Source organism: Arctopsyche grandis, chromosome 2, assembly GCF_051622035.1.
Source record: "Arctopsyche grandis isolate Sample6627 chromosome 2, ASM5162203v2, whole genome shotgun sequence".
NCBI lineage: Eukaryota > Metazoa > Arthropoda > Insecta > Trichoptera > Hydropsychidae > Arctopsyche > Arctopsyche grandis.
Genome location: NC_135356.1, coordinates 30,268,826 through 30,282,381, shown reverse-complemented (window position 1 = coordinate 30,282,381; position 13,556 = coordinate 30,268,826). Strand labels below are relative to the sequence as shown.

Here is a 13,556-nt window from a genome sequence, read left to right as displayed (position 1 = left end):
CATCTGCTTTTAACTTGGCGACTGTTTACCTTCCTTTTTCACGCACTTGGGATGAATCGGCGACAAAACTTCAGCAGAAAATTTCCTATTCTTGTCACATGTCGATTTTTCGCTCAAATCGGCTAGTTTTATTCTGGTTGGTGAGAGGGACACCCTATGAGGATGGGCGTGGAGTCGTTCAGGACGAGAAGCGCGACCGCAAGAGTCGCAGGGCTTTGCCGGCGTCGACTTTTCTGTTTCTCTGCTTTCCACCCGGAAAAAGCTTGAACGGAGACTTCCGTCTATTCTCAGTGCTATTACGGAGTTTTCAGTCTCGGTGGCGTCCGTTATTTCGATAACTATATCCTTTTTGAAAGACTTCCTACCGTTAGGACCGTTTTCGTCTCTGGTCTTTTTCAGCATCGACAATTTCTTGTCGGCGACGGTTAATCTTTCAATGGGCATCTTCATCAGACGGTACACCGAGAGCAGCTCTTTTCTCATCAGGGACATCTTGGTCTATCTTGCCGAGCAGAGTGATGTCGAGGAGGCGAGGTTTTGCCAGCGTCGCTGTCAGGGGACGGGGACATTTCTTGTTGTTAGTACTTTTTAACGGCCAAGTTTCCGTTTCCGTTTCCAGGTCCGAGGGTTTTTCATCGAAGAAATTGTTCATCTTCACCGCCAGCACTTTTCTGGGTGCGCTCTTCACGCCCGGAGACTGGCCTCTCCACTTGGGCACGGCGCGTATTGCTATGTCACTCTTCATTTGTGCTCCTTGTCTTTGATTCCCTGATATTTTCCCCAATGTTGGAGATAGATCTGCTCCACATAAATGGTGATTTGGTATTCGTTCTCGTACTCGTTCTGGCGCGATAAGCTGGTACGTCGAAAGCTCGGTGCAGACTGGCCGTCGGTTAGCAGCTAACACAACCCCCTAAAATCCAAACACTCACCCCCATTGCCTCCTCCTACTATTAACTCCGAAGCTGAAACTACTTTACGTAATATAACGTGCGCATGCATACACATATGTACATACATACATACATACTAAAAATGAGTGTGTATGCACAGGTGAATCATAGCATATGGATTGTTTTTTATAAGATGCATTTAATTCACATAAAGAATTGTTAAATGTTAAAATGGTTTTTGATCATTTCAATTATCAAATTTTATTTAAGCTAGCTTGAAATTTTAATATTGTTTGAATTAATAATTTATATTTTAATATATGATCGAGTTATTTTTACAAATTTATTATTGGTTTTTTGAGATGAATGACGATTGTCGATGACTCTCATGAATTCAATCGTCATCAGATTCAATATCACTCTTTTTGAAATTGTGGAAACCACATACATACATACATATGTACATATGTAGTTCCAGGCAGTGGTGTCACCCTAATGGTTTCCATGGGTTTCCGTTGTTAAAAATAAAAAATTTCCGGAAACGCATTATTTAAACTAAAAATTCATATAATTTTTGTCAAAAATTATACAAAAGTTTATGTATATATTTTTTCAAAATTTATTTTTTGAAAAAAAAATTTGGAATCCCGTTGTTCCAAAATTGGGGTGAAACCACTGGTTCCAGGACTCGAAATGGAAATTTTCACGAATGGGAGGGTTCAATAATTTTCAAAATGTGTTTTTGATTTTTTTAATTGTATTATAGTATACATTATTTAATATATAATTTCGAAAGAGACTTTGTAATGTTTAATGTATGTAATTATGTAAGGTTTGGTTGATATAATCCGTGACGTTATGGAAAAAATCTAATTTTCTATGACGACGATATCGATTTTGATTCCGTTTTCCATTTCAATTTCTTTTTCAGCTCCTGTTATGGATTAATTAATCAATTCCGTATCCGGATTCCTTTTTCAGTTCCGGATCTGGATTCCTATTTCATTTCCAATTCCGATTTCAGATCCGACTCGCGGTTCTGCCTTCAATTCAGATTTCCAATTCCTTATTCAGTTCCGGTACCCGACCATTATTTAATTTCCGGATCCGGATGCCTTTTTCATTTCCAGTTCTGGATTTTTTTTTCTGTTCCGGTTCCGGATTCCTTTTACAGTTCCAGCTACTTATATCCAATCTAATAGTACATGAATATATACTTTTAGATTAGCCACTTTTCAGCCGTTTATATTACAAATACCGAGCGAAGCCGGGCTAACCATTAGTACATCTAATATATAATTTCGAAAGAGACTTTGTATGCATATACATATGTATGTAAGTATTTTTGGTTAGGAACTTCGGAAACAAAACAAAGTTACTATGACGACGATTCGATATATATTTTTTTCGAATCAAATACATTTAACAAAAAAACAAATGCATATTTACTATTAGATTCGCCATATTTAAGCTGTTTATATTACAAATACTGAGTGAAGCCGGGTAAAATAACTATTATTATATATAATAAGTATTTCCTAAGCAAACATAAGATATTACACATATAAGTAGTACTTAAGGGAGGGCTTAATCTTAATTTAATGATTTTTACTTTAAAAACATTTTATAATATCTAAAATTTGAGTTCACATATTTTAAGTCTATATATATATAAAAATGAATGTCTGTGTGTGTGTGTGTCTCGATTAGGCTGCTAAACCACTGAACCGATTACGATGAAACTTTCAGGATTTGTTGTGTGCATGTCCGGAAAGATTACTGTGCAAAAAAAACGGGAACGTAAACGGGAAAAACGGGAATGAGTGTCATTGCAACGCAATCATTTCAAAAGTGTTCGCTACCTGCGTTTTTCCGACAAATAGGAACGGGAACGAGAACGGGAACGGGAACGGGAACAAGAACGGGAACGGGAACGGGAACGAGAACGGGAACGGGAACGGGAACGGGAATTGCATGCGTTATTATGGCATTGCAACGCATGCCGGGGTTCAGCTAGTTATCAATAAAATAATATTCTCATTAAATATGTTGTTTTAAAAATAAAAACAGACGAGAATTTTTTCAAATTCTACATCATTGAAAAACTGGTGTAGAATTCGAGCTCAATTGGACCACTGTTATGCTGCGTACGGACCAAACCAACGACGAATTTGGTCCAACGATTTAACCAGCAGGATTAAACCAGTAGCGTACAAAATATCGAAATAAAAATTAAATTTAAAAATTGAAATTAAATATCAAAATTAAAAATATTATTATTATATTAAAATTAAATTCAAATATCAAAATAAAATCATAATCAATATATTAAAATTAAAATAAAATATTGAAAGTTAAAACAGAACATGCCCAATTTAAATAAATTTTCGAGATTGACCTAAAATTAGATCATCAACAATCACATACAGATAATCCTCGACTTTTGTTTGTCGAAGATGCTTTGACTTACGTAGATGCGCACTAAGATCGAAAAAAAAATCAAAGAATTATTATTTTTACTTCCCCGTAATGCGCAGCTACTGAGCATATATTATGTGTAAGTATGGGTGACGTCTTCGATTTCTTCAACCCGAGCCGTTGTCGGTTTTATCAAAGGAAATTTTTTTGTCTTCAATTGTTTCTCTCGTCGTAATAAATCAATTAATTAAATCATTTCAGAGGTAAATTTTATCGGATAATGTCTTCAATTGTTTCTCTCGTCGAAATAAATCAAATAATTAAATCCATCTCAGAGGTAAAATTTATCGGATAATGTGTGATTATTAATTTTATTTCGACGAAAGAAAAAAAAACCCTTTGACAAATCACCGACATTTTTTTGTTAAATATTTCATCGACGGCGAAACACATTGGTGTATCGTGAAGACTTATAAGAAACAATAACAAGGTTTTTTTCGCTCGTAATTATAATATTTCTCTGGTTGTAATGCATAATATAAGCATTTTCTATCAAAATGTACGAGGCCTTAAATATAAACTGGATGAATTAGGTTCTAACTCGGCTATTCAATGTGCTGACATCCTGGTACTAACGGAAACCTGGCTTGACGACTCTGTGCATGATTCTTTTTAATTTACATTAATGACATCTCAAAAATAATTAAGTATTCAGACTATCTTTTATTCGCCGATGAACTTAAGCTTTTTAAGACAGTTAAGTCTCATAGTGACGCAGCCCTTCTCCAATTGGACTTAGATGCGCTGTCAAGTTGGTCTGTCGATAATAAATTATTTTTTAGCATTCAAAAATGCTGTGTTCTCAATGTGACAAGATCTTCAAATCGCTTGATTTATCCATATCGCCTAAGTGGTGTTGAATTAAAGTTTGTAGATGAATATTGTGATTTGGGGGTCTTGTTCTCGAATAATTTTCAATTTAAACGACACAGACAATATTTGTTTGCGTGCAACAAAAATGCTGGGATTCTTACTAAGAGTTAGCAAACCTTTCCAGAGTACGTTGGTGCTTAAAATTCTTTATGAATCTTTAGTACGTAGTATTCTAGAATTTTCTTCTATTATATGGAATCCTACCCATATAACTCATTCATTGAAGATTGAGAGAATCCAAAACGGTTTCTCAGATATCTTTATTTGAAACAGTATGGTTATTATCCTTGGCTATATCCTAGTGCATTCCTATTAGGGGCGTTAGGTTTCAACTCATTGGAGTCTCGTCGGAATATGTTACTGGGAAGACACTTTTTTAAGCTGTTGAATGGGATAATACACAATCCTCAGGTTCTAAAGGAATTTAGGTTTAATGCACCTTGTAAATTCAGGGACTTGATAAATCGTGATTTGTTTGTTCCTCCTGTGGCTCGCACAAATATGTTGTCAACGGCTCCTATATCTAGAGCGATATATCTGCTTAACAGGATTTCTGGTGAAATTGACCTCTTCAATATAAAATATACTAATCTGGTTGAGTGGTTGTTGAGGAATGCCAGTGGTTGATTTTGCCTATTATAAATATTAATGATTGTTATTACTTTATCTGTTTTTTTTATGATTTTATGATTTTAATGATGTTGTGCTACTATTGTTATTATTATAAGTTATTATTACTGTTATCATGTTATTATTACTGAATGACCGGCCACAGCGACGCGTTGGAGATCTCTGTAATGTCACTGTGGCTTATATGTTAAATAAATAAATAAAAAATAAAAAAAATATCGTCGTAATTCAAAACATTGTTGTAATTCAAAACATCAACGATGATCTAATTTTAGCTCAATCTCGCTCGTTAGCTTAATTTTGATATTTAATTTCAATTTTTTTATTTAATTTTTATTTCGATATTTTGTACGCTACTGGTTTTAAAAGTTGGCCCAAAATCGTTGTTGGTTAAATATTTCCGAAGGGGGAAACACAGTAGTTATCGTGACGACTTAAAAGAAACAATAATTTCCGAAGGGGGAAACACAGTAGTTATCGTGACGACTTAAAAGAAACAATAACAAGGTTTTTTTCGCTCGTAATTATAATATTTCTCTGGTTGTAATGCGCATCGTCGTAATTCAAAACATTATTGTAATTCAAAACATCAACGATGATCTAATTTTAGCTCAATCTCGCTCGTTAGCTTAATTTTGATATTTAATTTCAATTTTTTTATTTCGATATTTTGTACGCTACTGGTTTTAAAAGTTGGCCCAAAATCGTCGTTGGTTTGGTGCGTACGGACCATTAGAAGAAGAGTATCTTCAGTTTTTCATCTAAGTATTTTACTTGCCGTCAACAATTGTGATTACATATTGTAACATTGGCATATTATTTTCTGCTATAATTATTGAATTTAAATATTTTCAAAACTTAGGTACTTGGGTACGGACATTTTTCACGAGAGAGCACTACGTTTTCGAATTTCACGAAAGGGAGCGACGCTCCCATGGACTCCCGTTAATTTCGAGCCCTGCACAGTTCTCATCTCGTCTCGTATCAGATCTCCCTTTTTACATTCAGAGATGAATCGTTAAATTAAGTAAAAATAAAAATTGCTCTGCGTTGCCATAATTAAATTAAATCAGAGTCCAACGAATTAACAGTGCTCGTTACTATTACGTATATTGAAGTAGTTGGATTATTTCGATGGTCACGAAGACAATTTTTGTTATGAAAACCGCGAATTGGCACTCAAATTTTCGTTAATATGATAGTTATCGTTAGTATGATGGACTTTTCGGCTGCCAGATGTTCCGTTATAGAGATTTTAGTGACTTTTGGGGGAGCGCTTTGTGACCAATGATCACCTAACCGCGTATTGTGCGTCACAAAAGATTTTTAGACCTGCCCATCTATAGCATGTCGATAGTGTATTGGAATCATAAGCGTAAACTGGAGATACTGGAATGTCAAAGGTTAATCATTTTCATTTATTGATCTACATACTTTGCTTTTGCCATTTTTCTTGTACCTAAATTTGTTTATTCCCATTTTTGAAAATTTTATTTATTTTTTACCCTTGATTTTTAGCGTAATGGAAAGAAGAATATTTTGTTATATGAGGGGGGGACAAATTTTTTTAACCCTGGGTGGGCCCCTTTTGACTCCTGGAAAGCACTGATTTCAGTCCCAGTCCGCCACTGTATATACATGCCAGTGGCGCGCGGTGAAAATCTCGCTATTTTCGTCGCACAGTCTTGACACAGGCCACGTTTGCACGAGCAGCATACAAGGGGACCTTGGTATGACTTCGGTCACCAAGTCTCATTGTATAAGGGCGGGGGCGGCAGGGGCATCGATGTGGTTGATGATACTCCGAGCTGGACCGTGAGTCGTTGTGGCTCGTGGAGGTGTTGTAGCGCTACCGCCCGTCTCGGCGTGACGACGCTCGTGGGGACGGACGGGGCCTTGATGATGATGATGATGATGGTGCTGAGGTGGTGTGTGATGAATCTTGTGGTGCTGGATGACCGTTCTATGTGTACTGGATCGCGCATGACTCCACATCCAGCTGTCAAGATCGTCGTCTCATTCGCTCCCCCATTTTTTTAAGCACCTGTCATCGACGTTGTGGCTGGACTCCAGTCGATAGGTAGGTAGGTAGGTAGCCGTGTCTGCTCGTTTATTGTCACCCGCGGGCCGCGACGTGCTGTGTCGATGGCGATGGCGGCGCGGCGGGTAGCTTTCCCGCCTGGCTCGGCGAGGCAGGGATGAGCGGCATGTTGAAATTGATCGAGGCTGCGTGACTCGATGTCGGGGGTCACCAGTTATGGGGATGAACGAATGAGACGACTGGCATGTTAATGCACGTGTTTATTATATGACAGCTAAAGGCAGAGTGAGTAGTGGCTCCCCGAACCCAGCCGAGTTGGTTCCCACTCGCAGGAAGGCAACCAAACTCGACCATGTCGTATAAGCGAGCCGCCACAATATATTGAAAAGAATTTGCGACAGTTATACATACATATATGTGTTCTGTGTTGTCTGTAATAAGTTGACCATCTGTAATACCACCCATGAGTTTTTATTACATGCAAATGTTTATTATAAATTGGTTTATTTCTGTAACTTGATTAATAAATTATTTATTATTTATTTTATTGCTTGTTTCTTGTCTTGTTATTATTGTTTATATTTCATTGTGTTTTGCAATCTACAATACATATGTAGTATTAATTACTAACTGATTTATATTTGTTGTGTATTCATCATAATTTATATGTATTACGTATATTTAAAATTATTATTTATTTATTATGGAAATTGTATCAATCGTGGAAAATGTACTAGTCTGTCTATTATACATGCGTTTTCTTCTCACCTTCTTTTAATATTGATGATTGGAAAGCCAATTTTAATATATGTACAATAAAATAAGTATGTATATCTTTTTTGATTCCTTTTTATTTTATTCCGTTTTATTACTTTATATTATCATAAATTTTATTGTAAATATGTACAATAGTTACTATATAATATAGTATAGTATATATAGCAAAAGGTAATACAAAGCTACAAAAGCAATTAATTTTTTCAATGTCCTTAATTTAGTTCACTCGCCATTAGGTGGGAAATCCTTTTTAAATCTTCTGTCTTAGTTTAAGGGCTATTTGCAAAGACATGTTATAACATTTATCTGTCTATGTTACTACGCCATCTGTTGATATCGCGTCGAAAAATTACTAAATAAAAAAATTTACTACTATTGATTTGAAACTCGGCTACTGCTGGTTTGAAACTCGAAATTAGGTGAATTTGTCTTTCAATATAAAGATATTAGCTGAATTTACCATTCGGTCTATAGATTTTCAGTAAAAGCATCATTAGTGGAATAGCATTAGGTGAATTGATTTAGGTTTATTGCATTCGACCAATTTACCTGCTCCCCAATAGGGGACAAAGCAAAATGCGTCAGTGTTAGCTAGAAGGTTCGAGTGAGTACACTTCAATATTTCACGTGCCATAATACATTAAAATATTTCATATTATACAAATATCTCTTCCAGGTGAAGAAATGGTGGTCTAATTGGACAATCTTTTGAATCCGCTGTTTCTCACATTCACATTCTTCGGTACATCTGGAGAAAATCATTTGCGAAGACTGTTGCTTTGCTGTTCTTAAGACAGGACTGCTCTGACGTGAGGTCATTGGAGATTTTTCACAAAAATGTATGTATAAGTAGAAACGGAGTCTTGCTACATAATTTTAAAAGTACTTAAATCAATATCTATACTATTTCGTTTTTTCAGAAGAATTCAACATGGAAGATTCACCGAGTGCACTATCTTTTGAATCCGTTGTTTCGGCACATCAACTTTAGATAGTCTTTAATTAATATTATGTATTAGATGTATTTTGAACATTTACAAGGATTGGTAATAGGTTTATATATAGATCGAATTCATTCACATTTTAAGTAGGCCTATTACCCATAATGTACAAACTTTATAAGTCACATGTGAATATAACTGTTATATGTATATAAATACAAATGATTAAAAAAAATTGTTTGTTTGACAAAACACTTATTACACACATCTTTATAATGTACGCATAGGAATCATTGATTTAAAAAAAAACTAGATATATTTGGGTTATATATTCCCCAAGGTACTCACTCACATTTAACATTTTTATAAACGATATATAATAAATATATTTAAAGATGCTAAAACATTTTTCTCAATCTATATTCCATTCAGACGCATTTAACAATGGCTGATATTTTATGTTTATAATATTTATAGTGATATTATACAAAAAAAAATTTTGAACAATAACTTGAGCGAGTATCTTTACATTAGTGCTCGAACTTGTATCGAAAACGTTCTCAGCCATTATTGAATTTTATTTTTTATATTCCTCAAACACATATGTAGATATATAGGTAGTCATGGTTTAAAACAACAAATAAATATAAGTCATAAAGTATACTTTCAATAAATTTATTCTAGTAAATATGTCATTTCTAACTAAGTTTGTTCCTTGTGGTTGTTACGGGGACAAGTAGGAGATGGTGTAGAACAGGCCTGGGCAAACTGCGGCCCGCGTGATTATTTCCAAATTACTTATTTTCCTTCAATATTTTTAAAATAGTGTTTATTCATTTTTTTTTATATATCCGCGAAGTGATTATCATACAATCCCATGTATTGTAATGTATCCGTGAGTATAATTTATTATAATGCAATCACATTTATCGACTTGTGACTTGTCACGGGGTTGGGTTGTGTGCTGATAGTCTTATCTGCAATTCGTGCGATTCGAATTAGCGCGGTAAGTCCTACGAAGTGGGCTTTTTTTTTACCTAAATTCATGGTAATTCCATTGTGAATCATCCATTCGCCAGATGTTAAATCATAAAAATAATCCCCAAGCCTTTTTTGACCATTTTGTGAGTAGTCATTTTGTGGCCAGTCATTTTGTGAGTGACTGGCCAACACGGGTAGTGACTTCATGCTACTTTGCAAAGAAATAACTCCCTTTACGGCTCCAAGGTATTTCCAATTTTTTTTAATTATATTGTATATATCCTAGACTCTAGGTATAATTATATATAATAGATATAATTCTCTAGGACCTAGAGAATTATAGATAATCTTATTGTTTCCGGAGAAATTGTTAGATAATTATTTAGAAAACCATAATATTTCTGACAATTCTTGTGCCTCTATTAAATATTACTCCAATATAATCAATTAAATAATCTTCAATATCAAATAATCTTCCTAATGATCAATTAGAATCAACTTAACACAACATCACAAAATACTGTAGTCATTTTTACTCTGTAATAATTTTAGTACTTTCGATTAACTTTTAGAATGAATAAAAAACGAAGAACGTCGCATGTTTAATAAAGAATGGAATACAAAATACTTTTTCGTTCAACTGAAAAAGAAGGCTATTTGTTTTATTTGCCAGGAAAGCGTTTCTGTTTCAAAAGAATACAACATAAAAAGACATTTTACTACTAAACATTGTGAATTTGTTGCAAATCTAACCGAAGATTCGATCCTGATTATAATTTAATTGCACTTCATTGTATTATACATCAGCAAGTCTTGTGCAAAAACGTATTAAAAGTTGATCACGTAACATCACGTGTTATTAAGCTTGTCAATTTAATCCGATCACAGACAATTTATCAGCTTTCTTGAAGATCTTGATGCAGAGTACACAGATATTCCTTTTCACAGTCATATTCGATGGTTAAGTTTAGGGAAAGTACTTCAAAGAGTGTGGAAATTAAAGGATGATATCATTTTATTTTTAGAAATGAAATATATTACTGATTTTCCCGAATTCACTAACAATGACTGGCTTTGTGATTTTGCTTTTACTTTGGACATCATAAACACACCTGAACACTTTCAACTGCATTTTACAGGGTAAAAATGTATATGCTCACAATTCGATAAAAAGAATGCATTTAATTTAAAACTCCAATTGTTTCAACGTCAAATATTAATTAAGAAACTGGATAACTTCCCAACGAATGGTAAACGAGAAAAAATATGTTTCAATATCTGGAGGTTCGAAATCCTTTTTTATTATTGAATATTATTCCTTAGTCAAGTCGTTAGAAAAGTCAAGCTTTAAACCATAAAAATATACATGTATGTAGTATATCTTTTTTTAATTTATTTATCGATCGATTTTGGATAAAAATATCGATATAGTATGACATTTATGAATGGAAATTTGAAACAATTACAATATATGTACACGGTTATGTCGCAGGGCTAATGTAATCGAATGTGAATGGAATGAAATTGATTTCAGATAAGAGAAAAAATAATTTTAAATAAATAATAAGTTGACGAAATTGTATCAAAAGTCGATATTCTGAACGGAAAGCAAAACGTCAAAGCGCTGACGTTAACAAAGCGTGACGTCACACTTTTCAACCATAGCTCTGTATTTTGAGACCATGTCTTTTTATTTACAAGCTTTTTTTAACTCTTTATTCTATTGCATAGCGTGTAAACATTTCGTCAATATACTAAGGTATTTCCAAACTTCCATTGTACTATACCATCAGATCAATAGCAGAAGAAAAAAATATTATTTTTATATGACAGATTTGCTATCTTATAAACGGTAAGCGGACTATTCCGCAAAAGCGATCACGCGCAAGTCGAAGAATTCAAGGTCTTTAATAATATTACTGTAAGCTTGGCAGTCCATAACATGACGTTGACAATTAATTTTATCGTCTAATGGTGCTTACGGACTAAACCAACGACGATTTTGGGCCAACTTTTTAACCAGCAGGATAAAACCAGTAGCGTACAAAATATCTAAATAAAAATTAAATTTAAAAATTGAAATTAAATATCAAAATTAAAACTATTTTTATTATATTAAAATTAAATTCAAATATCAAAATAAAATTATAATCGTTATATTAAAATTAAAATAAAATATTGAAAGTTAAAACAGAACATGCCCAATTTAAATAAATTTTCGAGATAATCCTCGACTTTTGTTTGTCGAAGATGTTTTGACTTACGAAGATACGCACAAAGATCAAAAAAAAATCAAAGAATTATTATTTTTACTTCCCCGTAATGCACAGTTACTGAGAATATATCATGTATTAGTTTGGGTGATCCAGCGATCGTCGCAATCTGTTGCGTTGTCGGTACATCAATCGAATTTTTTTTAGTCTTCAATTGTTTCTCTCGTCGAAATAAATCAAATAATTAAATCCATCTCAGAGGTAAAATTTATCGGATAATGTGTGATTATTGATTTTATTTCGACGAAAGAAAAAAAACCCTTTGACAAATCACCGACATCTGACACCGACGGTTTTTTTGTTAAATGTTTCATCGACGGCTGAAATACAGTAGTATATCATGACGACTTTTAAGAAATAATAAGATTTTTTTTCGCTCGTAATCAGAGAAATTATAATATTTCTCTGGTTGTAATATTTAATCATCGAACAAATGATTCGATTTACTTTTTTTTCGATTCATAGGCGCCGATTTGATTTTTTTCGATTCAATGGATTCAAAGTCCCATTGGAGGTGCAAGGGGTGCAGTTTCATGGGGCCCCGCCAGGGGCGCTACAGGGGGCGCGGCTCAATGGGGCCCCGAAGGGGGTGCAGAGGGGTGCAGCCTCATGGGACGCAGAGGGGCGAAGCCCTTAACAGCAATTGCTCATGGGGGCGCAGAGGGGCGAAGCCCTAAACGGCAATTGCTCATGGGGGCGCCGAGGGCGAAGCCCTAGAAGGCAAAGGCTCAGGGGGCGCCGAGGGCAAAGCCTCAGAAGGCAAAGGCTCAGGGGGGCACCGAGGGCAAAACCCTAGATGTTAAAGGCTCAGGGGGGCACCGAGGGTGAAGCCCGAGAGGACAAAAGGCTCAGGGAGGGTCGAAGGCGAAGCAAAAAAATTTTTTTTTTTAATAAAATGTTTACTATTAGATTAGTCATGTTTAAGCCGTTTTTTATTATAAATACTGAGCGAAGCCGGGTAATACAGCTAGTATAAAATATATATATACGTATTCGATATATAAATTAATAATATCAACAACTAACGTATTTTATATTAAAATTTTAGGCATGGGGCTAAAGGTTTATCCTAGAGAATTACCTACAATTTATACTTACATATAAAACGATCAAAATCATGCATTTTGTGTTTTAATAATTAAGTTAAATTACTGTTTTACAAATAAATAAGCTTATAATAATAATTTTATATTTGATTAAACGTTATATTATTGAAAAAAATGTGTGTATATTACAAATTAGGTATGGCCCCCACCCTGCCAATTTTCTTGATCCGCCCCTGCACCTATTAGATACTATTTGAAAAAAAATTATCAATTATGTGGTTTTTTTTCTTCTAGTATTTTCCTACTTAGCATACATACATACATATATTTTGATTAAATCTGAAATTTCATATATTTCACATGGATAAAATCAGAATTTTTGTGTTAATTGTGAATTTTAATTTAGATAACATATAATAATATTTTTAATACATTTAAGGCCCTATAAAAACGGGCGGAGGACAAGCGGGGTAAGTTACTTACATATGTGATTCATGTACTCCCCTACAAATATATCAAATTAAAGGGGAGTACATAAATAAATCAAAGGGAGAAGGAGGGCATCCGATTTTACAGGCAGTGCAAATATGTGCAATGCACACAGGGGGCCGAAAGAAATGAGT

The 13,556-nt window shown here is 34.3% G+C and overlaps 1 protein-coding gene across 1 annotated transcript in view; it reads left to right on the top strand.

Moving 5' to 3' along the window:
* Nucleotides 1-8,827, top strand: part of LOC143920983 (tudor domain-containing protein 5-like) — a 33,412-nt gene extending 24,585 nt beyond the window's left edge. Inside the window, exon 17 of the mRNA XM_077444059.1 lies at nucleotides 8,369-8,827. Coding sequence (XP_077300185.1) covers nucleotides 8,369-8,404 — 36 coding nt within the window. The 3' untranslated portion in view covers nucleotides 8,405-8,827. The remainder of the gene's footprint in view (nucleotides 1-8,368) is intronic.
* The last annotated feature ends 4,729 nt before the right edge of the window (nucleotides 8,828-13,556 follow it).